The sequence below is a fragment of the Leucopleurus acutus genome, assembly GCF_964270905.1.
Source record: "Leucopleurus acutus genome assembly, chromosome: 3".
NCBI classification, from domain to species: Eukaryota; Metazoa; Chordata; class Mammalia; order Artiodactyla; family Delphinidae; genus Leucopleurus; species Leucopleurus acutus.
Window position 1 is genome coordinate 20,339,760 of NC_139145.1, and position 24,724 is coordinate 20,364,483.

Below are 24,724 nucleotides of genomic sequence, written 5' to 3' on the forward strand. Positions count from 1 at the left end.
TTCCCTGGTAAACAGACATGGAGTCAAATGATCCGGAGTTTGGATTGCCGCATTTCACTTACCCCAGGCAAGGTCTTATCCTCCTGGCCTCAGTTTCCCCGCCCCCCCCCCCCCCCCCGCCTGAGAATAGGGTGTGGATAAGAACCAGAGTCCACACACTGGTCACAGCCTGTTTCCATAAGTTGGATCTCAGTGTCCCCAGGCCCCTGCTTTTGTGCCTGGTGCCCCAACCCAGCAGTCCCTGCCTCAGGGAAGAGGCCCAGGCCTGGCTCAGCTCTCAGCCAAGTCTCCACCTGGTACCCCAGGGCAAAGAGATGTGTCGGGGCCTGGGAATGTGCCAGAGCTAGGGGCCACCTGTAGTGAGTCCCAGCTAGACACTTCCTAGTCTGGGCCGAGGAGGCACCAGACTTCATTACCGACCACAGGCCAAATTGCTCTGGGGCTCTCCAGCGTCTTTCCTGCACTATTACCGTCCCCATTCTACAGATGAGGAAACTGAGGCCCAGAAGAGTTATGGAGCCCACCCAAAGTCAGGATGGAGCTGGGATCTGAACCCAAGCACCTGGAGTTGGAGCCCAGTCCTTTCTCTTTGAGCTCTGGAGCCCCTGGCTCAGCCGCCCTCTCTTCCCCACTTCAGGCTTCCCGTGAAAGGGGCTGGGGCATGTGAATTCATTTTTCTAGGGCACCTGCCTCCCTCTGTCCTGAGAAGAAACCTCATTGGATCCAAATCGCCCAAGGCCTTAGAAGGAAGGGAGCCATCGGAACCTTGAGAATAGGTATTACTAGCCTCACGCTGCAAGAGACACTGAGGCCTTGCGGCCAGGCTGGGACCCACTCCAGGTCTGCTCAGTGCTTGCTCCCTCCTCCCAGCGCTCCCACCCAGCTGCGGGGGAGACCCCCAGAGCACGCCGTGGCCCCAAGCACCCCCCTCGGTCCCTACCCCTGGCCAGGAGACCCCGCGCCCCTGCTGCAGAGGAGCTGTGCCCTCCCTACCTGTGCCCCGGAAGGGGCCCCGGAGGCAGATGATGGGCCCTGCAGCACAGGTGGGCACCTTCTGGGGCCTGCGGTGGTGCGGCCAGCAGACTTTGACACCACCTCCGCCTCTCCTGAGCAATCATTAACCCTGAGAGAGACCACACCTCCTGGGATGGGAAGGACTCCTCAGGAGGCCCGGAGCACAGATGAGGAGAGGGTAGGAGGGCAGGATCAAGGTGACAGTCCCTGTGCTCCCAGGCCTGGGGGCCTAGGTCACAGGAGCCAGGGTCTGGCAGAACTGAGCCCAGGTAATGAGGGAACCAGGCCCAGCCCTGGGGCAGGCGGCAGGCGGGGAGGGTGAGCCCTCCATCCCCTCCTTGCTACAAGAGTCTTCCGTGGCAGAGGACCTGTGTGGAAGGTGAGAAAGGCAATAGGTCAGGGAAGGGAACTAGTAAAATAGCGTAATAATCAAACACGAGGTCTTCACTGAGGAGTGAAGGCAACCTTGATTGTTCCCCTCCTTTGAGGCCCTCAGAGGGTATCTACCCCCCCACACCAGGAGCTCATCCACCCTCAGACTGGCTTTAAATATCTTCCCAGAACCCACGGCCTCCCAGCAGAGGCCGAACCCCCAACTCCTCCTCCAGTCTCAGGCCCAACCATCCCCATGTTGACACAGGAGAAAGGGGATCTCAAGTTCTTGGGGCGGGGAGGCCTGGGGAAGTCACTGCCCCTCTCTGAGCCATGCTGTCTGTGTCTGGACCATGGGGCGCTGGGTCCTCCCACACCAGGGGCAAGTGAGGGTGGCCAGGGAGACACCCAGCCCAGGATGGGCACTCAGTGAGGCCTCGAAAAACCAAAAGAGATTGTGAGATGCAAATACACTCTCAGCTCCAGGGAAGTCCTAGGGGAGGATGTCCTTGTGCCTCCTGAGTGGAGTTGGAATCAGCATTTACTGAGCACCTACGGTGTGCTTTACATCATGGTCTCTCTGATGTCTGACATTGCCCAGGAGAGGCAGGTTCCATTCTAACCATGCCTACGCTACAGAGAAGTGTCATGGGGCTCAGAGAGGGGAAGTGGCCGTAAGCCAGGAACCAACTCTGACCGCAGCACCAAGGCCCTGCAATGAGGAAAGAGTCCTCCTCGCTCACCTCAGCCCTCCCCATTTCTCCTCACCCAGTGGGGCCTCCTCCACACTTACCCCTGCCCACCCCCCGTTCTGGCCACCTAGCAGCTCTCCTCGCTTCCCTGGTAACAACACCCAGTTTTCCTTTGGGAAACTTCTTCACCCCTCCTTCTCCTTACCCCATGGGGTGCATGTGATGAGGCCTGACCAGTCTGGCACAGCAACCCCCTGGCCAGAGCTGTTGGTTTGAGTTTGGGCATGTGACCAAAGTTGGGTCAGTTAGAACCAGTGGGACTCAAATAAAGGACTTTTGTTGGAACTGCTGAGAATGAGAACCTCGTTGCTCCCCGCTGGGATATCCAAGCTGTGAGAAAGCGACTTCCAACAGCTGTCTGTCTTACTACCATGAGGGAAAGATCTACAGAGAAATAATCCAAGACTGAGTAAAGCAGAGCTGAGAAATGGAGACACGTGGACTTCTGAAGACTTTGTGTGAGCCCCTAGATGTAGCCATGCCTGAAGCCATCACCACCAGACTCTTCCATTATTGAAACAATACTTTCTTTTTTTTTGCTAGGTCTGGTTGAATTAGTCTGTCCTGACTACAATGCCCCTCAGGCAGGAAGTTCCCCATCCCTATACCGCCCCACCCAGATGCTAAGGATGGGGCACAGAGTTAGGGTAAGAGAGGCCAGAGTTTGAACTTGGCTTGGCCATCTCTCTGTTAAGCCTCCTGGAGTCCCCACTTCTCCCTGTAGCATGATATTGGACATCTTCATTCATAACTTAGAGAAAATAATATTCCTTACTTCACAGGATTCTTGTGAGGATAAAACCAGATCACTGAGATACTGTTCCTGGCATGGGGACTGGCACATAGCAAGGACCCCACCCACCAATTGTTTGAGCTCCCAGGGCATTGAATCCATGGCTTGCTCAGGACACATGCCCACTGTCTTTTCATCATCCTGGGTGGCCCTCTCCTCATGGCAGGTGCCACATCTGACTTACACTCAATAGATATGTATCAGGTAGTCACAATATGCCAGGCACTTTAAAAGAATGTTTGTTTCCTAAACCTCCAATTTTAAAACAGATTATCAAAATATATATGCTGCATGTATACCCGTGTTCATAGCAGCGTTATTCACAATAGCTAAAATGTGGAAGCAACCCAAATGTCCACTGACAGATGGATGAGCAAAATGTGGTCTATACGCACAATGGAATATTAGTCAACCTTAAAAAGGAAGGGAATTTTGACACATGCTACAAATGCTGTAAATGAACCTCGTTATGCTAAGTGAAACAAGCCAGTCATAAAAAGACAAAAATTGATTCCACTTATGGGAGCTACTTAGAATAGTCAAAATTATAGATAGAAAGGAAAATGGTAGTTACCAGGGGCTGGGGGAGGGAGGAATGGGGAGTAATTTTTTAATGGATACAGGCTTTCAGTTTTGCAAGATGAAATAAGTTCTGGAGAGAGATGGCAGAGATGTTTCCACAGCAATATGAGTGTACTTAATACCACTGAACTGTACATTTGAAAATGGTTAAGATGGTAAACTTTATGTTATATATTTTACCACAATTTTTAAAAATTGGAAAAATTATGTGCTACAACAAGCTTAAAAAGTGAAGAAACCTGGATGAAAGGAAAACAAATGAGAAAAATGAGGAAAATTTAGGCCTGAGTAGAGTCCATGAAATATTTAAATATTTACCTTGAAGTTCTGGATAAATGTCAGAGATAGGCCATGAATTGGGTTCTGAGCTTCCCAGCAGGCAAGGCAAAGAGGGAAACAGGATCTGGGATCCATTAAGTTCAGCATCCATGCAACAGAGACCGGGGGTGGGAGAGAGAGAGAGGAATCGTGAACCAGGATGTGGGAGCTATGGTGCAATTCCTAATACCTAAGATGTGTTTCCTCTTGTGTGTCTCCAAGGAAAGGATGCTGCAGGAGGTTGGATGGCACTTGACACGGCTATTATAACGTAGCTGTCAAGAGATCAGGTTCAGAGTCAGGGCTGGGTTCAATTGTAGTGAGGCAAGTTACAGAATCTCTCTAAGCCTCAATTTCCTCATCTGTAAATTATGGGTTATGTATGAAACCTACCTCAGAAGGTGGTGGTAAGGAAGAAATGAATTCATGCACTTAAAGTCCCGAGCACAGTGACTAACAGAGTGAAGGCTCATGGAATATTAGCTTTGTAGTGGTGTGGTGGGATCATTGGTGGCTTAATTGGTAGGCGGAGAGGTAGGCAACACTGCCCAAAGCTCCAGGCTCCATGCCCACCGCAGACCAAGGGAGCTAGCCTAGTCTCTCTGCCCAGGACCAAGTAGGGCAGATCCCAACCTAAGGCCCTGCTATCCCTCCCTGCTCTGACCGCTGGGGCCAACAGCTCTGGATCACTGCTCCGACCCCCACAGGGCATGTCCTGGCCTGCCCAGACCTTTGGCCAGTGTGTGGATGAGCCTGGTATGGCCAGATGGTGCCATAACCATCTCAAGGGGTACCTGTCTGCCTGCCACAAGGTGGCCTGAAAAGCTCACTGGGCTCTGGGCTGTGATGATCCAGGTCTGAGTCACAGATCCAGACCCAGAGTCAGTTTTGGGTACTGGCAGACAGCCAGGCACACAGTAGGGCTAAGAGGCCAGAATGTGGACTCAGATGACCTGGGTCCTAATCATCTCCTTACTGCTTACCAGCTGGGGACTTGGGCAAGGGCGTTCATCTCCCTGACCCTCAAAATCCTCATCTGTAAAATGGGCACAACAGCAGAAACCAACTCATAGGTTTGTTATAAAGATGAAGCTGGGGCTTCCCTGGTGGCGCAGCAGTTGAGAGTCTGCCTGCTGATGCAGGGGACATGGATTCGTGCCCCGGTCCGGGAGGATCCTACATGCCGCGGAGTGGCTGGGCCCGTGAGCCATGGCCGCTGAGCCTGCGCGTCCGGAGCCTGTGCTCCGCAACGGGAGAGGCCACAACAGTGAGAGGCCTGCGTATCGCAAAAAAAAAAAAAAAAAAAAGATGAAGCAGGTAACATGGTAAAGCACCAGCACAGGGCAAGTGATAAAGAGGTGTGCACCTGAGGTAGCAATTCAGACACACATCAGGGATCCTTCATAGCCACTATCTCAGGGGTGTGGTTTTTAAAAGTTTTGATCAGAAAAACTTCTCATTGCTTGTCTTTGCTGGCAACCTATTGTGTGCACTCACTATGTGTTCAGAAATTAATCAAGCTGAAATCAAGTCCTCACTTGCCCTCTGACCAGCTGTATGATGTCCAACAATTCACTCACCTCAGCTGCCACTTCTTCATCAGCAACATGGAGGCGCCACCCCTCCCCCACAGCGTGCAGCTTCAGAGGTGACCTGGAGAGCCTGCGCTGAGTGTGGCTCTTTTCTGTGCATGTGTCTGATCCCTCCTCAACCTTCCAGTCATCCCTCCCTGTTGCACACAGCTTTGCAAAGTAAAAGTTTCTTTCATCGCTCTGTCTTACAGCTGAGGGGCCAGCCCAAGAGGAGCCCCTTGGTGTCAGAGACTCATAACCTCCCACCTTAGAAAGAACCTGGAGACCCATAAGACCAACTCCTCACCTCCCCCCAGACCACTGAGCCCCTTCCCAGGGCACACAGTCCCTCTAAAGGACCACTTCCAAGGGGCTGTTCTGCCACGGCTTGCACACCTCCAGTGATGGGGAGCTCACCTCATCCCATGACCTCCACTCCATGGCCACAACTGTATTTGTTTTATTGAGTTGAGAGCTGCCTGGCCACTTCCACGGGGCTGGACTTTCGGGAGCACCAGGCCCCACTTCCCCACTCTGCTCTGGAACAACTCTCCCAGGGCCTTCCCTCGGGCTCTTCCCATCACTCCCCACCACCACCATCCCAGGCCCGCATTGCGGCCAGGCAGACCTGGGTTCCCATTCCAGCTCTGTCCCTTCCTGGCTGTGTGCCCTAGGGCAAACCACTCTCCATTTCTGAGCCTTAGTTTCCACATCAGGAAAATAGGGGGAAGTGAAATAACATGTGCTTTTTTTCTGTGAGTCCAGTTCGTGGAGCTCTGAGATTGAACAGGCCTCTGAGCCCTCTAGGAATGCAACCTGGTGTCACACGGCCCTCCTGGGGTCCCCTGCCACTTCTGTGTCCATTCAACAGACAGAGGCTTACTGCTCACCTTAGCCAGGCACTGTGCTTGGCGGTGGGCACTGGTGGGGTGGGGACCAGCATCCCTGCCTCCACTGAGGGACACTCTGTATGAGAGCAGAGTAGTCCAAGCCAAGAGGAAGGAAAGGGAAGCCCAGACAGAGGGAACAGTGTGTCCAAACCCCACTGTGGAAAGAACCGGGCCCTCGGGGGAACTGAAAGACCAAGGTGGCTGGAACTCAGGGGTCATTTGTTCAAAGGATTGGGTTTCAAAAACTACTGTACATTCATACAATGAATTACTAGCCAGCAAGTTAAAAAACAAACACAGGGCTTCCCCGGTGGCGCAGTGGTTGAGAGTCCGCCTGCCGATGCAGGGGACGCGGGTTCGTGCCCCGGTCCGGGAAGATCCCACGTGCCGCGGAGCGGCTGGGCCCGTGAGCCATGGCCGCTGAGCCTGCGCGTCCGGAGCCTGTGCTCCGCAACGGGAGAGGCCACAACAGTGAGAGGCCCACGTACCGCAAAAAAAAAAAAAAAAAAAAAAAACAAACACAACACAACTAAAACAAAAAACTTACCTGTGCTCATTGCAGTATTATTCACAATAGCCAAGACTTGAAAACAACCTAAGTGTCCAGCAATGGATGAATGGATAAAGAAACTGTGATATATATATATATACACACATACACATGCACACACACACATACAATGGAATATTATTCAGCCATAAAAAATAAAGAAATCTTGCCATTTGTGACCATATGGATGGTCCTGGAGGGCACCTTGCTGAGTGAAATAAGCCAGATAAAGAAAGACAAGCACTGGATGATCTCACCTATGTGTAGACCTTTTTTTTTTTTTAAAGTCAAATACATAGAAACAGGTTGTAGAATGGTGTTTGCCAGGAGCTGTGGGCTGTGGGAAACTGGGAGGTGTTGCTCAAAAGATACAAACTTTCAGTTATAAGATGAGTAAGTTCTGGGGATCTAATGTACAGCAAGGTGACTATAGTTAACAGTACTGTATCTATCTTTTTTCTTAAATAAATTTATTTATTTTTATTTATTTATTTTTGGCTGTGTTGGGTCTTCGTTGCTGCGCGCGGGCTTTCTCTAGTTGTGGCAAGCGGGGGGCACTCTTCGCCATGGTGCGCGGGCTTCTCATTGCGGTGGTCTCTCTTGTTGTGGAGCACCAGCTCTAGGCACACGAGCTTCAGTAGTTGTGGCACGTGGGCTTAGTTGCTCCACGGCATGTGGGATCTTTATGGACCAGGGCTCAAACCCGTATCCCCTGCATTGTCAGGTGGATTCTCAACCTCTCTGCCACCGGGGAAACCCTGGATCTATCTTATACTTGAAAGTTGCTATGAGAGTAGACCTTTAATGTTCTCACCAAAACAACAAAATGGCAACTGTGTAGGTGAAGGATGTGTTAACTAACCTTATCTTGGGAAACATTTTGCAATATATACATGTATCGAATAATATTGTACACCTTAAACTTACACAATGTTACATGTCACTTAGATCTCAATAAAGCTGGGGGTAAAAAAAGGACAGACTATTGATACGCACCACAGGTTGGATCTCAAAAAACATGATGCAGAATGAAAGAAGGCAGTATTTATACAGTCAGCCATTCCATTGACATGAAGTTCTAAACATGAAAAACAAATCTATAGTGATAGGAAACAGATCGATAGTTATGACCAGAGTAAATTGACTCGAAGGGGGTGAGAGGAAACTTTCTGGAGTGATGGAAATTTTCTAGATCTTGATTGGACTTTAGTTATACAGAGGTATACATTTATGAAGAATGCACTAAGCTATACACGTAAGATTTGTTTATTTTACTGTAGAGTTACAAAGTATACCCTAATTTAGGCTTTAATGTAGTTCTGATTTAAAAAGAAAAAAACACAAACACAAACAAAAAAAACCCAAAAAACAAATAAACTTGTTTGTTTAAAGGATGAACCAGAGTGGGGTAGAAAGCAGGCTCTGAATGTCCCGCCTGAGCAGAAATCCTGAGCCCTGTTGCTTCCTAGCAAAATCCCTTAGCTGGCTATGTCTCGGCTTCAAATCTATAAAACAGGGACAATAATAATATTCCCTCACTGGATTGCTGGATTTTATGGACCAACTAAGTTAATTCATTTTAATCACTTAGAATATTGTTTGCCACGTGGGAAGAGCTCAACAAATGCAAGCTTTAAAAAATAAATCGGCCTCGAGGTAGCGGGTCTAAAACAGTCCTCTGCAGAGGTGCCAAGTCCTGGGCTGAGAAAAGGGGGCCTCTTGAGGGCAGCCTCTGAGAGGTGAGGACTTCGGGGACTACAACTCCCGGAAAGACCCAGCCGGAGCGGGGCGCGCTGGAAGTTGTAGTCCTTGCCGGCTAATTATACCCAAGGATGCAGGCGGCGGGGATCCCCTCTGGGACTGGGGATGCCCGGCCTGAGCAGGTATCAGCCACGCTCCGGTCCAGGCTAGCTCTAGCCATGGGCATACGCATTCTCTTATCACTAGTCTCCCTACCGCCCAAAGGCGGTTATCATCGCTCACATTTCACAGACGAAGAAACTGAAGCTCAGAGAACGACACAAAGGGAGGAACCAAGAACTGCTGACCCCATAGTCCTTAATCTTTGTATATTGATCCTTGACACACACACACACACACAATTCCGAGGCTGAGGGAGGGGAACAAACTGTCCGCTAAGGGAAGGTTCCTTGAACGACCACGGAGTCGTAATATCTTTCCTATTTAGTCGCTCGCCAAGGGCACACAGTAGTAAGGGGGCGGCTGGAAGGCCAGGCCCCGGACTCTTTGCCCTTGCGCGCCCTTTGCCGCTGGACACTGAGTGGGCGCGGCCGAAACACGCTCCTCCTCCTCCCACCCTCCGCTCCCGCGCGCTTGGTGCAGTCCAGGTACTTCCATACACCCGCGGGAGGGAGGGTGATGCTGCGTAGCCGGCGTGGACCCCGCGCGCGCGTGCGCGCGCCCGGGCGAAGAGGTTCGTGGACGGTTCCACTGCCTGGGGCCAGAGGGGGGGCCGCGGCAGGCGGCGCGAGCCGCAGCTGGACCGGGACCCCCGGCTGCAGCGGGAGCGACGCGCCGGCCTCCCGGTGGGGGTGGAGCCCCGCCGCGGCCCCAGGTAACGCCCGGCCTGGACCCTGCGCCTTGCGCCCCAGGCGCGGGGCCAGAGAGACGGAGCGATAGGGGGCGGCCGCGGGCTGGCAGTGTAGCACAGGGACATCCAGCGAGGCCGCTGCCTGCGCCCGCAGGGCCGGAGCTCGCTGTCCCGGGACCCGGAGCCAGAGCTGCTCCGCCCGGTAGGTCTAAGGGCCCCAGTACGGGAGGCCCTGGGAACTACGAGTCCCAGCGTGCCCTGCGCCCCACTCATGTCCCGATCGCAAACCCTGGCGAGTGTCGGCTTCGGCTGGGCCCCAGGCGTCCGGGACACAGCTGCAGTCCTTTGGTCTCGTCACGACTGCCCCACTTTACCGACGCTCCTTGTCCCAGCCGCTGGGGATCCAGAGCGACCCGAGCCCTGCCCTGGGGCGGCTGCGGGTCCGGGGAACAGACCGCCGCGCGCCAGCGGCTTGGTTACTGCTTTGAGGGCGTAGGAAGGCGGGGACTCCAGAGGGTCTGTGTCTTGTCCAAGGTCACACACCTTCTGTTGCCTGAGGGCTATTAAGCCCGAGTCGAGATGGTGTCGGGGCGGGAAGGAGATGTGGGTGTAGGAAACTGGCCTTGGATAGAGGGAAAATGGGGAATTCGGCTGGACTCATCTCTCCCTGGGTCTGCCAGGCACCCCCACTCTTACAGCCCCCGATTTTCATCACCGGATGACGTGGTGATGGTACCTGCTCCTTCCTCTGCAGACCCTGCGGGTTCCAGTGGTGAGAGCTACAGCGGGGAGGTAGTCAGAAAGGGGAGCCCCTCCCAACGCCCTACCCTCAAAGCTCACACATTCAAGCGCAGACCCAGACCCAGAAAGCCAGGCAGGTACCGCCGAAGATGCACACACAAGTGAGAGCCACTATTTACTCATTGAGGTAGGTATAATCGCCCCCATTTTACACCTGGACAAACTGTGAGCCTCATAGAGGTGGTGACTTCCTCAAGGTCACCAAGCTGATAAAAGGCAGAGCCAGGGTCCAAGCCTCGGTGGGCTGGTTTCAGAGGCTCTGTATTTAACCATCAGTGTATGCCTGCCCCCTCAGTAGCCTATAGGAGATGAACAGCAGTGCTACACACACTAAGTGCTCAGTAACTGTCATCTGTCATTAGTGTTGTCATCATCCTGGTTTTACAGATGAGACTGAAGAAGAGTGAGACCACATAAGTGACCAAGTCTCAAAGCTGGAGCCAGAGTGCTGCAGCCCTGGACCCAGACCTGGGAACACCTTTACAGACACTCTGCCCTCCCCCATATGCACAAACAGCCTCTGCTTTTTAGGGGAGACAAAGCTTGGGGCTCAGGTGTGTTCAGGCCTGCCCTGAGCATAGAGGACTTGGCAGGGGGCCTGTCAACCCCCAGCCTGGAGCGTGAGGCTCAAGTCTGATGCCCTGGGGTAGCTGGGAGGTCTGTGTCCTGAGCTGGCTTTACCAGGCTGTGTTGTGTGTCCCTGGATGGTCCCTCAATCTCTATGTTCTGCCAGCTCCACTTGGGAAGGCCCTGCATCTGGAGGAGAGTTTGAGGGGTCTTAGAAAAAAGGAGTGGAGTACTTTCTGATCCTGATGGAGGGAAGGAGGCAGCCAGCTGTCCAGGTCTTAGGTAGGCAGATGGAGCAGGGGAGGGCTCCAGCAGGAACCGATGACCCCACCTTCTTCCTGCCTGCACAGAATCCCTCCCATCTCCTGCAGAGGAGGCCTGGGAGTGGAAGCTGGATTGTAGCATCCAGTACTTTGTACTCGAGGGACCAGGATTCAAATCCCTCTCTGCCACTCTTCCACTCTGGGACCTGGAGAGTCTCTTGCCCCAGGACATCTGTGCTTTTGATTATTGAGCAACACTTGGGGACCCTGTGTTGGCATTTGCATTGCATGCACCAAACTTAATCTTCGTTTAAAATGTGATCCCAGGTTTGCCCCTTGATGGCTGTGTGACGGTGGGTGAATCATATCCTCTCTTGCCCAAGCTTCTTGGAGCAAACACTGGTACCTAGCTCTTAGGTCATTGGAAGGACCAATGAGATGATCAGGGTAGGACTTGCCCAGATCATGCAGAAGACTCTAGAACCCTGATTTCTCCACAGAGCTTCGAGGCAGATGCCTGGGCAAGAGTGAGCCACCCCCACCTGGGCTACACTTCTGGGATCTGTGGCAAGGGGAGTCATTTCCTTAGCCACTTTCCTCATCTGTGTAAGGTGAAAGTAACAGAACCTGCCTTCAAGGGAGTGGGGGTGGGGTGATAAGAATGGGGCACAGAGTAGGTATGCAGGCCGTTGGGCCCACGTTGGGGTTCCAAAGCATAAGACTTGTCAGTGAACCTGAGAGGAAAGTCCAGACTTCTGGCTTCTCTGAGAAATCTGGTAAAATTGAGCCTCCCTCCCTCTTGCTCCAGAGTGATTCTGCGTGCACCCAGCAAGGTTTTTCAGAGGGAGATGTGTTATTGGCCTCCGGTCCTGGGGGGAACCCAGAGGTCTGTGGGAATTTACTGAGGGCCTCCCAGGGGCGTAAACTAGAGGGTCATGCATGAGAGAACACAGGGCAAGGATTTCCTGGCCCTGAAGCATCAGGGGCAAGGAAGGGCAATACAGAGTCCCTTCCTTGGGCATCCAAGGAAGTGTGAGCCAGGCCCTGCTGTGGGTAGGGAGAGCAGTCCCATGGAGATACCTTCTGCCATCCTGATGTGGTGTGATAATAGTCATGCCGTATATTGAAGAAGCCAGCAGATGGTCAGGAGAGGCTCCGAGGAGGCAGCCTTTGAGCTGAGCCCCGAAGGTTGAGCAGGGTTTGGCCAGAGGTGAGTAGGGGTGTTGAGGACATTTTAGACTGAGAGAATGGCACAGTCAGAGGCTTGGTGGCTTCAAAGGAGTAACTGGATTGTGGAGTAGTTACTGGAGTCGCTTTCTGAGGGTGGGGAGTGGTAAAGGATTTTCACATTGTGGCCTCGGGCAAGTCACTTCACCTCCTTGAGCCTCAGATCCTCAACCATAAAATGAGACTGGTTACCCCGTGGTGTCTGCCTCTCAGTGAAGGCTGAATGTCAGTGCAGTTAAAAATGCTGTATCCTCTTCCGCCAGGAGGAGATTCTTTATTTATTTATTTATTTTTGGCTGTGTTGGGTCTTCGCTGCTCCGCACGGGCTTTCTCTAGTTGTGGCGAGCAGGGGCTACTTTTAGTTGCGGTGCGCGGGCTTCTTGTTGCAGTGGCTTCTCTTGTCGCAGAGCACAGGCTCTAGGCACGCCGGCTTTGCTAGTTGCGGCACGCGGGCTCAGTAGTTGTGGCACATGGGCTGTAGAGCACAGGCTCAGTAGTTGTGGTGCACGGGCTTCGTTGCTCCACGGCATGTGGGATCTTCTCGGACCAGAGATTGAACCCGTGTCCCCTGCTTTGGCAGGCGGATTCTTAACCACCGTGCCACCAGGGAAGCCCAGGAGGAGATTACTGAGTGAGACACGAAGCAATCACGACAGGGTTGTGTGCAAATTAAATGGCATGAAGTGAAGGTCAGGGTGCGTCTAGGCCTGAGTTCAGAGACAGAGGAGTTCAGTACAAGCTAGAGACTTCACAGCTTCCTTTAAGAGGTGAGATGGGAGCAGAGCCTCAAGGGACAGAGAAGAGGAATGGATTCGTAGAAAGGAAGAGAGAGAGCATCTCAGGCAGGGAAGGCCAGAGGGAGCACTGCCATGGTCATGGGAGAGAGGCTGGGGAGAGGTGAACCTGAAAAGTTTGGTAAGGGGGGCTTCCCTGGTGGCGTAGTGGTTGAGAGTCTGCCTGCCGATGCAGGGGATGTGGGTTCGTGCCCCGGTCCAGGAAGATCCCACATGCCACGGAGTGGCTGGGCCCATGAGCCATGGCTGCTGAGCTTGCGCGTCCAGAGCCTGTGCTCCGCAATGGGAGAGGCCACAGCAGTGAGAGGCCCGCGTACCGCAAAAAAAAAAAAAAAAAAAAAAAAGTTTGGTAAGGGAAGCTTGTCTTGTTAAACAGAGCCCTGAAAGCCAGGCATTAGGGAGCCATTGCAGGTTCTATCCCTACACAGGCAAGCAGGGGGGTGGTCTTAACAATGTAGGCACTTTGAATGTGGGAAGGATTTTCTGATTGCTTTTACAGAGTGAGAAAAATAAAAGGTTGGAAGGGATTTAGGAGAAGGGAGAGTTGCTGATAAGGAGATGGTTAGAGAAACGCAACCCCATTTATTCTCATGCACACGTAGTTTAACTATGATGGATAGAGTTTGGCATTCCAGGTAACATCTGTAGCACTGCATCATGAACTTGATCTTCTGTCCTTAGAGATATGCAAACAGCAAGTGGGTACCATTTTCAGTCATCGTGTTGCTGGCTGCCATCCACATTGTGGTGTCAGATTGTTGCTGGTCTAAACAACACTTGGATAAGCATGTCTGTTCCCCAGCTTCCTTCTGGATTGTTTCCACTGGATACCCTTTCCAAAGGGGGATTTCTGACTCTAAAGGAACACAAGTTTTTTATGGCTTAAAATATTTAAAACATACTCTTTCACAGTAATTTTCTTTAGAATTTTCAGTAAGTTATACTGTATAGAGTTTTTCTTGTTTTGTTTTGTTTTTAAGGAGCAAATGTACAAAAGCGTATACAATAAAAAGTCTATCCTGACCCAGTGCTCTCCTCCAGTTCTCCCTGAGGACAGTTATTAATCAGTCTCCTGTATATCCTTCCAGGAATATTCTATATACAGATACTGTATATATCCAATTTTTAAAAACATTGATACTGTTATACTCTGTTCAGTATCTTTCTTTCAGTTTTTAAATTTGGGATTATGAAATATACCAAAGAAGCATAGAAAATCACACACACACACCCAGCAACCCCACCACACAGGCTTAACAAATGTTTTAACATTTTTTGCTGGTATCTTGTTTACGGCTGTGCTGGAGGTAACCCTATGTCAGTGCAGCTGCATACAGAGGAGTCCAGTTATTGATTATATGCATAATTTATTTGACCTGTTCCCAGCTCCCAGCTTTTTTTTTTTTTCTATCGATGTAGAGATAATACCCCACTTTGTATAACGTCTGCCTGGGGAGGCGTCGAGGCAAAGGGGAACGACGCTGGGCTTTGGCTTGGGTTCAAGTATCTGCTCGGCCACTCTTCCTCGCTTTGTAACCTGGGGTGAATGACACCCCTCTTGATTCTCTCTACCCATCTGTAAAATGGGCAGGTTGTAGTAATGCGTCTCATAATTGCTAGGAGGAGTACAGTAGAAAACTAAAGACTTCATTGGGTTTAGTTCCCCAATCCCCCTAAGCAGGGAGCTCTCCGAGGCCTCGCCTAGAGCAATTAGAGCGCGGGACGACTGCTGCTCCAGCTTCAAACTGTTCCCCGCCCTTTTCCCGGGCCACGCTGGGGGCGGGGTGTTTAAATGTCTCTGTGACGTCAACGCGAGCCGGGCCAATCCTTCCCGACAAGCGTTAGCTTATTTGCATGGGTTGCCCATTATTGGTTCGTTGGGCAATCCAGCCCCTCCCAACTTTTTAAAGCCACCGCGCAGTATAAACAAGGAGATGTGAGGAGGCCAGGCCATGATGTCATCGCGGCGCAGTAGCTTTCGGGGCTGACGTCATCTCCGGGGAGGTTGCCGGCCCAGGGCTGTTAGAGCCTTCCTAACCACTCGGACTGGCTTAAGAGCCGCTTCTGCCCCGTCGAAGGTCAGGTCCATTGCACTTGTGTCCCAGGCGCCGTCCCAAGGAGGGGACCATGACACAGTAAGTCCGGGCTGCGGCTCTCCCGGCGGGACCCACTTCTGTGGCGGGGAAACTGAGCCTCAGAAGCATGAGTGATTTGTGAGTTTGCATAGCAAGTTAGAGTTACAGCCAATTTGTCTTGCTTACCGCGCGGTCTCCCCTCTTTAGGTCAGACCATGTGGCCCCGCCCCTTTCCTGTGATGGCTGCGGGCACTTTAAGTGAGGAGGTGGGGGCGAGAGGAGGTTTTAAAAAAAAAACTGCCTTCCAAGATGGCGGCCCACTAATCACGTGCCGAGTCTCGGCGAATGATTGGCTCTTGGCGCCCCCGAGGGGCGGAACTCTTAGCAAGGGGCGGGGCCCTCGCGGGGAGCAGTCGGCTACTGTTTGCCGGAACCTCCCGGCGCGCCCCCGCGAGTCCTCCTCCCGCCCGGCGCGCGACCCCGCCGCTTCGAATGTTGTGAATCAAATGTGGGGTTTGTTACATTCCGCTGCTGCCGCGGACAGTTCTTAAAGGGCCAGTCGCCGGCAGCTGCGCAAACCCGGCCGCGTCCTGCGCCGCCTCCCGCTCCCAGAGGGCCTGGGCCGAGAGACTGACCGCGCGTGGGCCTCGCGAGGCAGACGCCCGGCGGACGGACAACAAAGAAAGAGGGCCCCGGAAGGAGCCGGACTGCCCCCGGACCGGGGGGGTGGGGAAGGGAGCACATTGTTCCTCAGGGCGGGGGCTCTTAAAGGGTCCAGGCAGCACACTCCCACCCCCCCACCCCCGCCTCTTGCCCAGCTTGGCCGTCCTAGATCGGGAACAAAGGAGTCAACGTGTGGCCAGGCGGCCGAAGGTGAGTCGGGGCCAGAGCCCCCAGCTCCCGATTTCCGCATCCCTGGAATTCCTGCCCCCCCCTTCCCCTGGGACTGAGGGCTGTGATCTAGCTGGCTCTGCAGGAGTTAATTACGGGCAGTCCGGAGGGGAGATGGCGAGGCCTCTAGAATCCGGGACCCCCCCCCACCCCCAGCGCCCCCCAAGGCCAGGCCGAGTCTCCCTTCTCCAGAGGCAGAGCGCTGCGGTTGGAGAGGAAGGAGCCGCCCCCTCCCCCTGCCGCCGCCACTTCCTTTGTTGTTGCTTTTGTCTCACGCCGAGCACATGGTCCGGGATCCTCGGCTCTTAAAGTCACAGCGCTCTGGCCCCGACGCCGCCGTATGGCCTCCAGCCCCCGATGTCCCCCCGAGCCCGGCACAAAGGAGTGAGGCTCCTCTCTGGGCGAGTATCTGTACCACGTCCTCCCCACCCACGTCCCCAGTCCCAGGGAGGGATGGCTGAGGAAGCTCCCCGAATCCCGCAACCTGCTCCTGGCCCACATTGAGGAGGGGCTTGCTCCTCAGGGACACTGGTTTCCTCCCCCAGTAATGTGACCACCTGGTTTTTTGCGTCTTGCCTCTTGTGGCTTTATTTGGGAGCTCTGGGAAGGAGAGATTTCCACTCCCATTTTACAGTTGTGGCAACTGAGGCGCACAGAAGGGAAGATTTCCTTGACCAAGGTCACCCAGGGAGTCTGGGCTGGCCAACAACTCTTAACTCGCAGCCTGGTGGTCCTGCTCTCAGCTGCCTCCAGGCATCACAGTTAGGGAGCTCTGCTTGCCCACCAGTCAGTGCTGGGCCCAACCCGCCTCTTTTTTGAGGGGTGGGAGGGGGGCTCCTCAGCCTGCCTGAGTCTGCTCCTGTTCTCAGGGCCTGACTTAGCTAATCTGCAAAACAGTCCCTGTACCTGCAAACAGCCCCCAGGCCCAAATGATATGTCAGGATCTCCCTAGACCAGGATGGGGATAGGAACTAGGGAGTTGGCTGCCTCCTGGGCGAGGGGGTGGATGCAAGGTGCAGTCCCTGCTTCTGGGCGAGATTGGATTTAGGGACCCTCAAGACCCTTTTACGGAGACCTCACTGAGAGCCCAGCACAGAGGAGGTGTGGTGAAAGGCAGAGCAGTTAGGTGGTGGCCTTGTTGTTTGACCTTGAACAAGTTGCTGCTCCAGCTCTGGGCCTTACTTGCTTCTTTCCACAATAGGTCTAGTCAGGATGCCTGAAAGAGAAAGCTCCCCTGATCTCCTTTAGGGCCTGCAGTAGAGAATTGGCATTAGGTAATTCTTGAGGTTACTGATGGTAATGAGAGTCAGGGGTTGAGGAAATCTGGGCCTAGCGGGCCAGCCAGGACTAATTCTGTCCTTCTTTGGCTTTGTGGTCTGCAGCAAGTTACTTTCTTTCTCCTGGTCTCAGTTTCCTCAACTGTGAAGTGGGTGAGTTCCCCATGGGACATCTCTGTCTCCAGTCAAGAACCAGGGTCCCCTCCCTTGCCAGCTGGGAGGGGATATTCCCTGAGGGAGGCATGTTTCCCAGCTGCCTCCTGCAGAGCTTAAAATAGCATCTTTAAGCTGCTTGGGGGGTGGGAGTGAAGGTCAGCCTGTTGTATTTTCTGATAGTGATCGGTCACACCTAAACTTTACAAATCACTGCAGCAGCCTTTAAGCAGTCTTGGGAGGTGATTATTGGGCTATTCCCATTTTACAGATGAATAAACTGAGGCTCAGAGAGGGGAGGCGATGTGCCCAATCCTCAGCCAAGACTCTGGCCAGAAGTCAGGGTATTGTGTGTAAGAATGCAAGGGTCAACACTGTCATCTTTGTCACCGTCAGTCACAGCTAGAGGCCTTCTGTCTGGTGGTTGGGTTTCTCGGCTCCTTGCCACTTCCTTTCCTGAGGTGTGGGTGTCCTTGAAGAGGCTGGCCAGAGCAGATTCCCATGGGCCTAGGCCTCTGTGATTCTGCACCCCTGAGCCTTGACACTGCCCGGACTTCAAGACAGCCTGGCACAAGAGGAGCAGTTGAGGCCACTGCCATGTCCCAGTGCACTCACAGCTCCAACTGACTAGCCTTGGACCTCACTTCTCTGAGCCTCAGCATGCCTACTTCTGAAGGTTGCTATGAGGACTTATCAGGATGGCACATGGGAAGTATTGTATACTCCTCATAGGCAGGACTGTGGGCTCCCAGGATCTCAGAGGTGAGTTAGAACAGAGGTTCTCAAGCACCTGCCTCTGCTGTAGAAACTGCTGGGGAATTTAGTAGAAATCTAGGTGCCCTTGTTCCCCAACCCTCCAAAGATTCTGATCCAAAAATCTGGGGTGGGTCAGGAGTCTGTTGTTAAGTTATTTAGGGGTTTCCTCTGAGTCTCTCTTGGCCTTTGTTTGCTCGGCTGGATTATCAGCAGGAATCAAGGAGGCTGTGTGTGTACACATGAGTGTAAGGATATGCACTTGGCCCACGCTGGGGGCTCACGACCCCAGTCACCTGTGGTGGGCAGGCAAGGAATGGGCCTGGGGTGGCCTGGAGAGAAAACTCATGCCCAGAGTGAGGTGGGTCAAGCAGAAATGAGGGCCCAGTGGGACCAGATTTTCTGCTTCCTTCCCCCCGCCACACACACAACACACTGAAAGGACAGATTTTTTTATGTCCCAGTTTTTAATCATTGGCACTAACTTCACTGCTGCCAGACATGGCCTTAGACCTATGTAATTGGCTCTCCAGTGAGCATTTACCACATCGGGCCTGCCCTGTGCTGGACACAAGCTGGTCACTGGGCCCTGCCCACCCCTCTGCCAAGTGCTGGAGCCCAGGTTGGGTGGGAGAAATGTGAATTTCAGCTCTACTGTGGCTGTGGCCTTGGCCCTGTGCTGTCTTATCAGGTGAAGAGCCTCCCTTTCAGGCTCATTTTGAAAGTCAGGGCCCATGCACGTAAAGCCCAGCACAGAGGAAAGGAACAAGGTGTTGAGGGGACAGTACACCGGTTCCCTAGCTGTGTTAGCAGGGAGGTGACACTTAAAGCTGGGTATGAAGGAAGCATAGGAGTTTTGTTAGATGGAGGCAGGGTTCCCTGTGGCAGGAACAGCCAAAGGCTGGTCCTGTTGGATGCGCCCTTCAGCATTGCAGGGTCTGACAGTTTCCAGAGTTTTCCCTGCCAGGGCCTCATTCCAACCTCTGGAGTTAATGAGTGGTCCCCCCAACTTTCCCCACCTGGACCCTAGCTCCTGCCCCGCCCCATTCTCACTCAACTTCCTCCCTTAGGTTTAGGTTCTTGCTTCCTCTTTTCTCAGCAAGCCCCACCTCCCACTTGGGGGCTGTGTTGGGTCTGGTTTGCATGCACTCCCCCCACACACAAAGGGCCTGGCTGCACGCCAGACCCACCAGTTCACCAGAGGTTGACTTCCTTCATCACGTCCTGCCAGAACCCTTGGGCTGGACCCCTTCCCATCAGCATCAGTGTGCAGCAAGAGGCTGGTAGTCAGCCCACCTCCCAGCTTTGACACTTATTGTGAGGCTTTGGGCAAGTCCTTTCGTCTCTGAGCCTCAGTTTTCTCTTCTGCAAAATGAGGCTAACAGTACCTTACTTGAAGAGTAGGTGAAGTCCCATTTGGGTAGGCACTGTGGGAACAGATTATGGAAAGAAAGTATACAGTCAGCCCTCTCTATCCATGGGTTCCACATCCATGGATGTAACCAATTGCAGATTTAAAATACTTAGGGAAAAAAATTCCATAAAAGTTGCAAAAAACAAAACTTGAATTTGTCACTTACATAGCATTTACATCATATTTACATAGCATTTACATTGTATTAGGTATCATAAGTAATGTAGAAATGATTTAAAGTCCATGGGAGGATGTGTGTAGATTATATGCAAATATTATACCATTTTATATAAGGGACTTAAGCATCCTCGGATTTTGGTATCGTGGGGGTCCTAGAACCAATCCTTCGTGGATACTGAGGAATGACTGTACTGACTTGGCTTGGACTGGGAACCCCGAGGGCAAGAACCAAGTCAGAACCTCTCACCTGTTACTAGTGGAAGAACTAGGCCCCAGGCCTGTTTGCAATCCATCTTGAGCCAACCAGACAGAAGGGAGGAAGCTGGAGTCCCCTCAGGAGCCCCAGTTACCTAGAGGTCAGAGTTGTAGATCCCCACGCCAGGACAGGTTTTCCTGGAGACCCCACCCTGAGGGGGCCTTACCAGAGCCCCCTGGCCTGGAAGCATGCCGGCCAGCCCTCTGAACTTACCCTGAGGCGGACCCTGATCTCATTTCACAGCGCAGGAAACTAAGGCCTGGACTCCCTGCAGGCCAAGCCTGAACCCTAGTGCCAGAGCACAGCGCTGCCTGGGGAGCCCAGGGTGTGGTGGGCATCAGTGGCCTCTGGAACCAGGCTGCAGAGGTTTGATTCTGTCTCCCCGACCCCTAATGGAGCAAGGGACTGGACTTCTCTGTACCTTAGTTCCTTTGTCGGTTTTCTTCCTAGGGTTGTGAGCCCTGGCCCAGCCCCTCCACCCCTCTGCCTCCCCTGATGCAGCCATGGGCTCTGGCAGTGACTAGGTGGCCGCCCTCTGCCCCTGTGGGTCAGCAGCGATTCTCTGCAGGACCCAGCAGCAGCCCAGGCCAGCTCTGGGGAAGGTAGGAGGGAACCTCCCAGTCCTGTGGAGCCCGGAGCCCCTGGTACTGGAGCTTTCAGCCTGGGCTGGGGCACAGGGGCCAGGGGTGGTAGGGCACAGGGCCCTGAGCTGTCTTCCTTCCCCAGTGGGTAGTGACCTTGGCTTCTCTCCATGCTCTGTGAATGAGCGGCCCCCGTCAGTGCTACTGGGGCTTCCTCTCTGTGGTGCAGCCCTGGCCGTGAGGGCCCCCTGGCCAGCCCACCTACCCAGGATGAGCGCTTACCCTCCCAGCAGCCGCCGACCCGACCAGCATACCTCCCCGTAGAGGAGCGCCGAGCCTCGGCTCCTGCCGGCGGGAGCCCCCGAATGCTGCACCCAGCCTCCCAGCAGAGCCCGTTCATGGTTGATCTCCACGAGCAGGTAAGCGGAACCCCCATGCCCACGCCCCGCTGCCCCTGGCCTCTGGCGAGCCGGTCTGAGGAGCAGAGGGAGCAAGCCCTGACTTCACCTTCACCAGAGCTGGCCCGGCAGGACTTTGCTGCTCACCTGGGGGCAGCAGAGTGGCCTCCCTACAGTTCCTGGGTCTCTCTTCCTGCAGGTGCACCAGGGACCTGTCCCTCTGTCCTACACAGTCACCACAGTGACGACCCAAGGCTTCCCCTTGCCTACAGGCCAACACATCCCTGGCTGCAGCACCCAGCAGCTCCCAGCATGCTCCGTGATGTTCAGCGGGCAGCACTATCCCCTCTGCTGCCTCCCGCCCCCGGTGAGTGAGCGCCTGGGCCTCCTACCCTGCCCCCAGCTGAAGGCCCCAGGCACAGGCCAGTGTCGGAACTGAGCTGAGCTTACAGCGCCCATCCAGGCTGTCAGTGTCTGCTCGGCTCCAGGCCACAGCCCTGTCCAGAACGGCATATGTGCGTTCACGTCCAGTGGGAGGGCACTTCAGATTTCAGGGACCTCCCTGCTCCCAGTGCCTGCTTTATGGTTTGGAGTGGTAACTGTGGGTCTTAAGAGCAAGACGTCCTGCCTGGGAGGCCTAGGCCAGGGATGGGTGGTCCAGAGGCCTTTGATTGGGACCGCTCACTGGGTGGAATGGCCCCTGGCCCAGCCACAAGCAGACCCAGCCCAGAGCCCAGAAGAACATTCTCCAGCCTCTGCCCCCTTTCTCAGCAGCTGATCCAGGCATGTACCATGCAGCAGCTCCCTGTGCCCTATCAGGCCTACCCCCACCTTATCTCCAGTGACCACTATATCCTGCACCCTCCACCGCCAGCCCCACACCCCCAGCCCGCTCATATGGCGCCTCTTGGGCAGTTTGTGTCGCTGCAGACCCAGCATCCACGTATGGTGAGTCTGAGCGATAGGTCTGATGCTAGAGGGGATGGCAAGTGGGGCAGGGAGGTGGGGGCTTTCCTTGTCACTGACTCTGCTGACTCACCCCTGCTTCTTCCAGCCCCTGCAGCGGCTCGACAGTGATGTGGACCTGCGGGGGGATCAGCACCCCCTGGGGAGCTTCACCTACTCCACCTCTGCCCCGGGCCCAACTCTGTCCCCATCCGTGCCCCTGCACTACCTGCCCCACGATACCCTGCACCAGGAGCTGTCCTTTGGTGTGGTAAGTGCCACTCCCCACCCAGGATCTAGGGTGACCGGGAGACAGGCCCATGGCTGACGTGCACCTGGCCCCCCTCTTGCAGCCATATTCCCACATGATGCCCCGGAGACTGAGCACCCAGAGATACCGCCTACAACAGCCGCTCCCGCCACCACCCCCGCCGCCTCCACCACCACCGTATTACCCCAGCTTCCTGCCCTATTTCCTGTAAGTACCTGTACATGTGCCCCAGAGCTGTGGTGCCCTGTTCTTCTGGGGCCTCTAGTGGTTAGAGCCAAACACAGCCCCGTGGGGTCCCGGGGCCTCTCGAGCCACCTAGCATCCCCGCCAAACCATACATGCACACTCACGCTCACCAGCTGGGCTCCCTGCCCTACTGCGACATCTTGGGACAGACACTGGGGTCCCTGGTGTGAACAGTGCAGAGTTCTGGGCTTTGTTTCATGGCGGGAGTCGGGAGCAGCTCTGCGCCCCTTACGCCTACTGACCTTGACCCCGGGCCCGCGTACCTATCTCCCCCTAGCTCGATGCTGCCAATGTCACCAACAGCAATGGGGCCCACCATCAGCCTGGATCTTGATGTGGATGACGTGGAGATGGAGAACTATGAGGTCCCGTGGAGCCCTGTCCTGGGAGGTGGGGGCATGGGGGACTTCCAGCCCTGGCTGCCACTGACCCTCCCCTCCTGCACATGTCCAGGCCCTCCTGAACCTGGCAGAGCGGCTGGGAGACGCCAAGCCTCGCGGCCTCACCAAAGCGGACATCGAGCAGCTTCCATCGTACCGCTTTCATCCTGACAGCCACCAGTCAGAGCAGACGCTGTGAGTGCCCTGCGCCCCCTCCTGTCTCTCTGTGAGCACAGATGCGTTGCGGTCTTCCCAGGGTAGCACTTCGTGCTCTGCCGCGAACCTGCCCTCGCCTTCAGTGTGCGGGTGACGCTCTGTGCCCTCCTCCCAGGTGTGTCGTCTGCTTCAGCGACTTCGAGGCACGGCAGCTGCTCCGGGTCCTCCCCTGCAACCACGAGTTCCACACCAAGTGTGTCGACAAGTGGTTGAAGGTAACGTAGCCACGCCTGCTCCCAGGTGTTCCTGGTGTAGTGAGGGAGGAGGGTGGACTGGAGGGCTTCCCTTCGTGTCCTCTTCAGCATCCAGAAGTTCCGGCTCCACTGAGGGAGCCAGGTCCCCACCGGGCAGCAGAACAGCCCCGGATGGGTTGGGGGTCCGGTGAGAGTGGAGCCTGATGTGCGGCTGCTCCCCCCAGGCCAACCGGACGTGTCCCATTTGTCGGGCTGACGCTTCCGAGGTGCCCAGGGAGGCTGAGTGAGGTCCACAGCCACCCAGGAGAACCCTGCCCAAAGCTCTGGAAACTCCGGGGGCCCCGGAAGGCCGAGGAGGGCGTGGCCCAGGCCTGCCCTGCCGTTCCTGCCTGCATCTCCAGAGCTGGTGCCAGGGTCAGCCCGAGAGAAGCCCCTGCAATAAGCCCTTGCATTTGCCAAGCTCCAAAGACTCCCTCCCCGTTTGCCCACCAGTCTAAAAGACGCCCGCCAGGGAGTGGCCTGAGAGTCCCTAACTCAGTCTCTCCTGTTTGCCCTCGGGTCTGTCTCCTTTTCTTGCCGGCCCTGGGAGCCAGGGGTTCATTACCCTCGTGTGGCTGGTGGAGATCCTTGGCCCCGGGATGGGCAAAGGGGGTGCTGTCCTCGGTCGTCTGGTCTCTTGCACTGAAGTGGTGTGCTCTCTGCTCAGGTGGCACTGACAGGCGTGGACAGACAGTGGCAGGAGGCCAGTGGGTTCTCCTGCCTTGACCCCAGACAGACTCAGGCAGCCAGCCCCACCCAGGTTGCTGTGGGGTGGGGCTGGCTCCCTAGAGGACCCTCACCTCGGGTACAACATTCCTGCCCCAAGCCCAGGCTGGAGGGCATCAGAGCCAACCTCCTGAGCAGGTGGGAGGCAGGCCCTGACCCGGGACGGCATGTATCCTGAGGGGGCCTGGACCAGGCCAGGGAGAGTGATTTCCTGTGTTGCTGGTGGCTGCCCCTGCCTGGCAGTGACAGGGCCCAGACCCATGCCCCATCTCCCCTCTCTGTCGTTTTGCATGAACGTGAGGAGCAGCAGTTTTTGTTTATTCATTTGGCCCAAAATCGCGTGTAGGATTTGAGGGTGTGGATTTTTTAAACAATTTCTTTTCTTTTGGTTTAATGGGCGGGGGGGGGGTGTATAGGGACCAACCAGGACCAAGTGCCCAGGGGCAGGGAATGGTCTGGTGGTGCCGCCTGGTCTGCATGCATGTGCGCGGCTGGGGCGGGGCCAGGCGGCTGGCGGTCATGGGTGGGGTTGGGGGGGTGGGGGGGGTCTGTGCTCAGCTGATAACTGCCATGCACTGTACTGCACACGTCCCCAGAGCCTACCGGGACCATAAGCTTTTCAGGGCATTTCTCCCTCTCTAGCCAGGGCCTGTCTCCCACCTGCCTGGGCGTGTCTCCTCCAGG

The 24,724-nt window shown here is 54.8% G+C and overlaps 2 protein-coding genes across 2 annotated transcripts in view; one reads left to right on the plus strand and one right to left on the minus strand.

The window, feature by feature from the left end:
* The window catches only part of CDHR2 (cadherin related family member 2), a gene marked incomplete at its 3' end in the record, with an annotated part of 34,263 nt that extends 33,197 nt beyond the window's left edge, over positions 1-1,066 (minus strand). The window contains 1 exon segment of the mRNA XM_082834865.1: positions 994-1,066.
* An 8,258-nt stretch (positions 1,067-9,324) lies between these two features.
* On the plus strand, positions 9,325-24,317 carry RNF44 (ring finger protein 44). Its single transcript, XM_082835508.1, has 11 exons — positions 9,325-9,417; positions 20,495-20,646; positions 20,855-21,044; positions 21,223-21,390; positions 21,795-21,971; positions 22,078-22,239; positions 22,322-22,446; positions 22,763-22,850; positions 22,939-23,060; positions 23,197-23,296; positions 23,500-24,317. Exons 2-11 carry the CDS (start codon positions 20,540-20,542, stop codon positions 23,560-23,562), a joined length of 1,302 nt encoding a protein of 433 aa, XP_082691634.1. The 5' UTR covers positions 9,325-9,417; positions 20,495-20,539; the 3' UTR covers positions 23,563-24,317.
* The last annotated feature ends 407 nt before the right edge of the window (positions 24,318-24,724 follow it).

Excerpts from the sequence above, each read along its gene's own strand:
- RNF44 (XM_082835508.1), top strand. The coding sequence starts at position 20,540 with ATGCAGCCATGGGCTCTGGCAGTGACTAGGTGGCCGCCCTCTGCCCCT. Across the intron at positions 20,647-20,854 it reads CCAGGCCAGCTCTGGGGAAG|CCCTGGCCGTGAGGGCCCCC; the intron begins GTAGGAGGGAAC and ends TCTGTGGTGCAG. Across the intron at positions 23,061-23,196 it reads CACCAGTCAGAGCAGACGCT|GTGTGTCGTCTGCTTCAGCG; the intron begins GTGAGTGCCCTG and ends CCCTCCTCCCAG.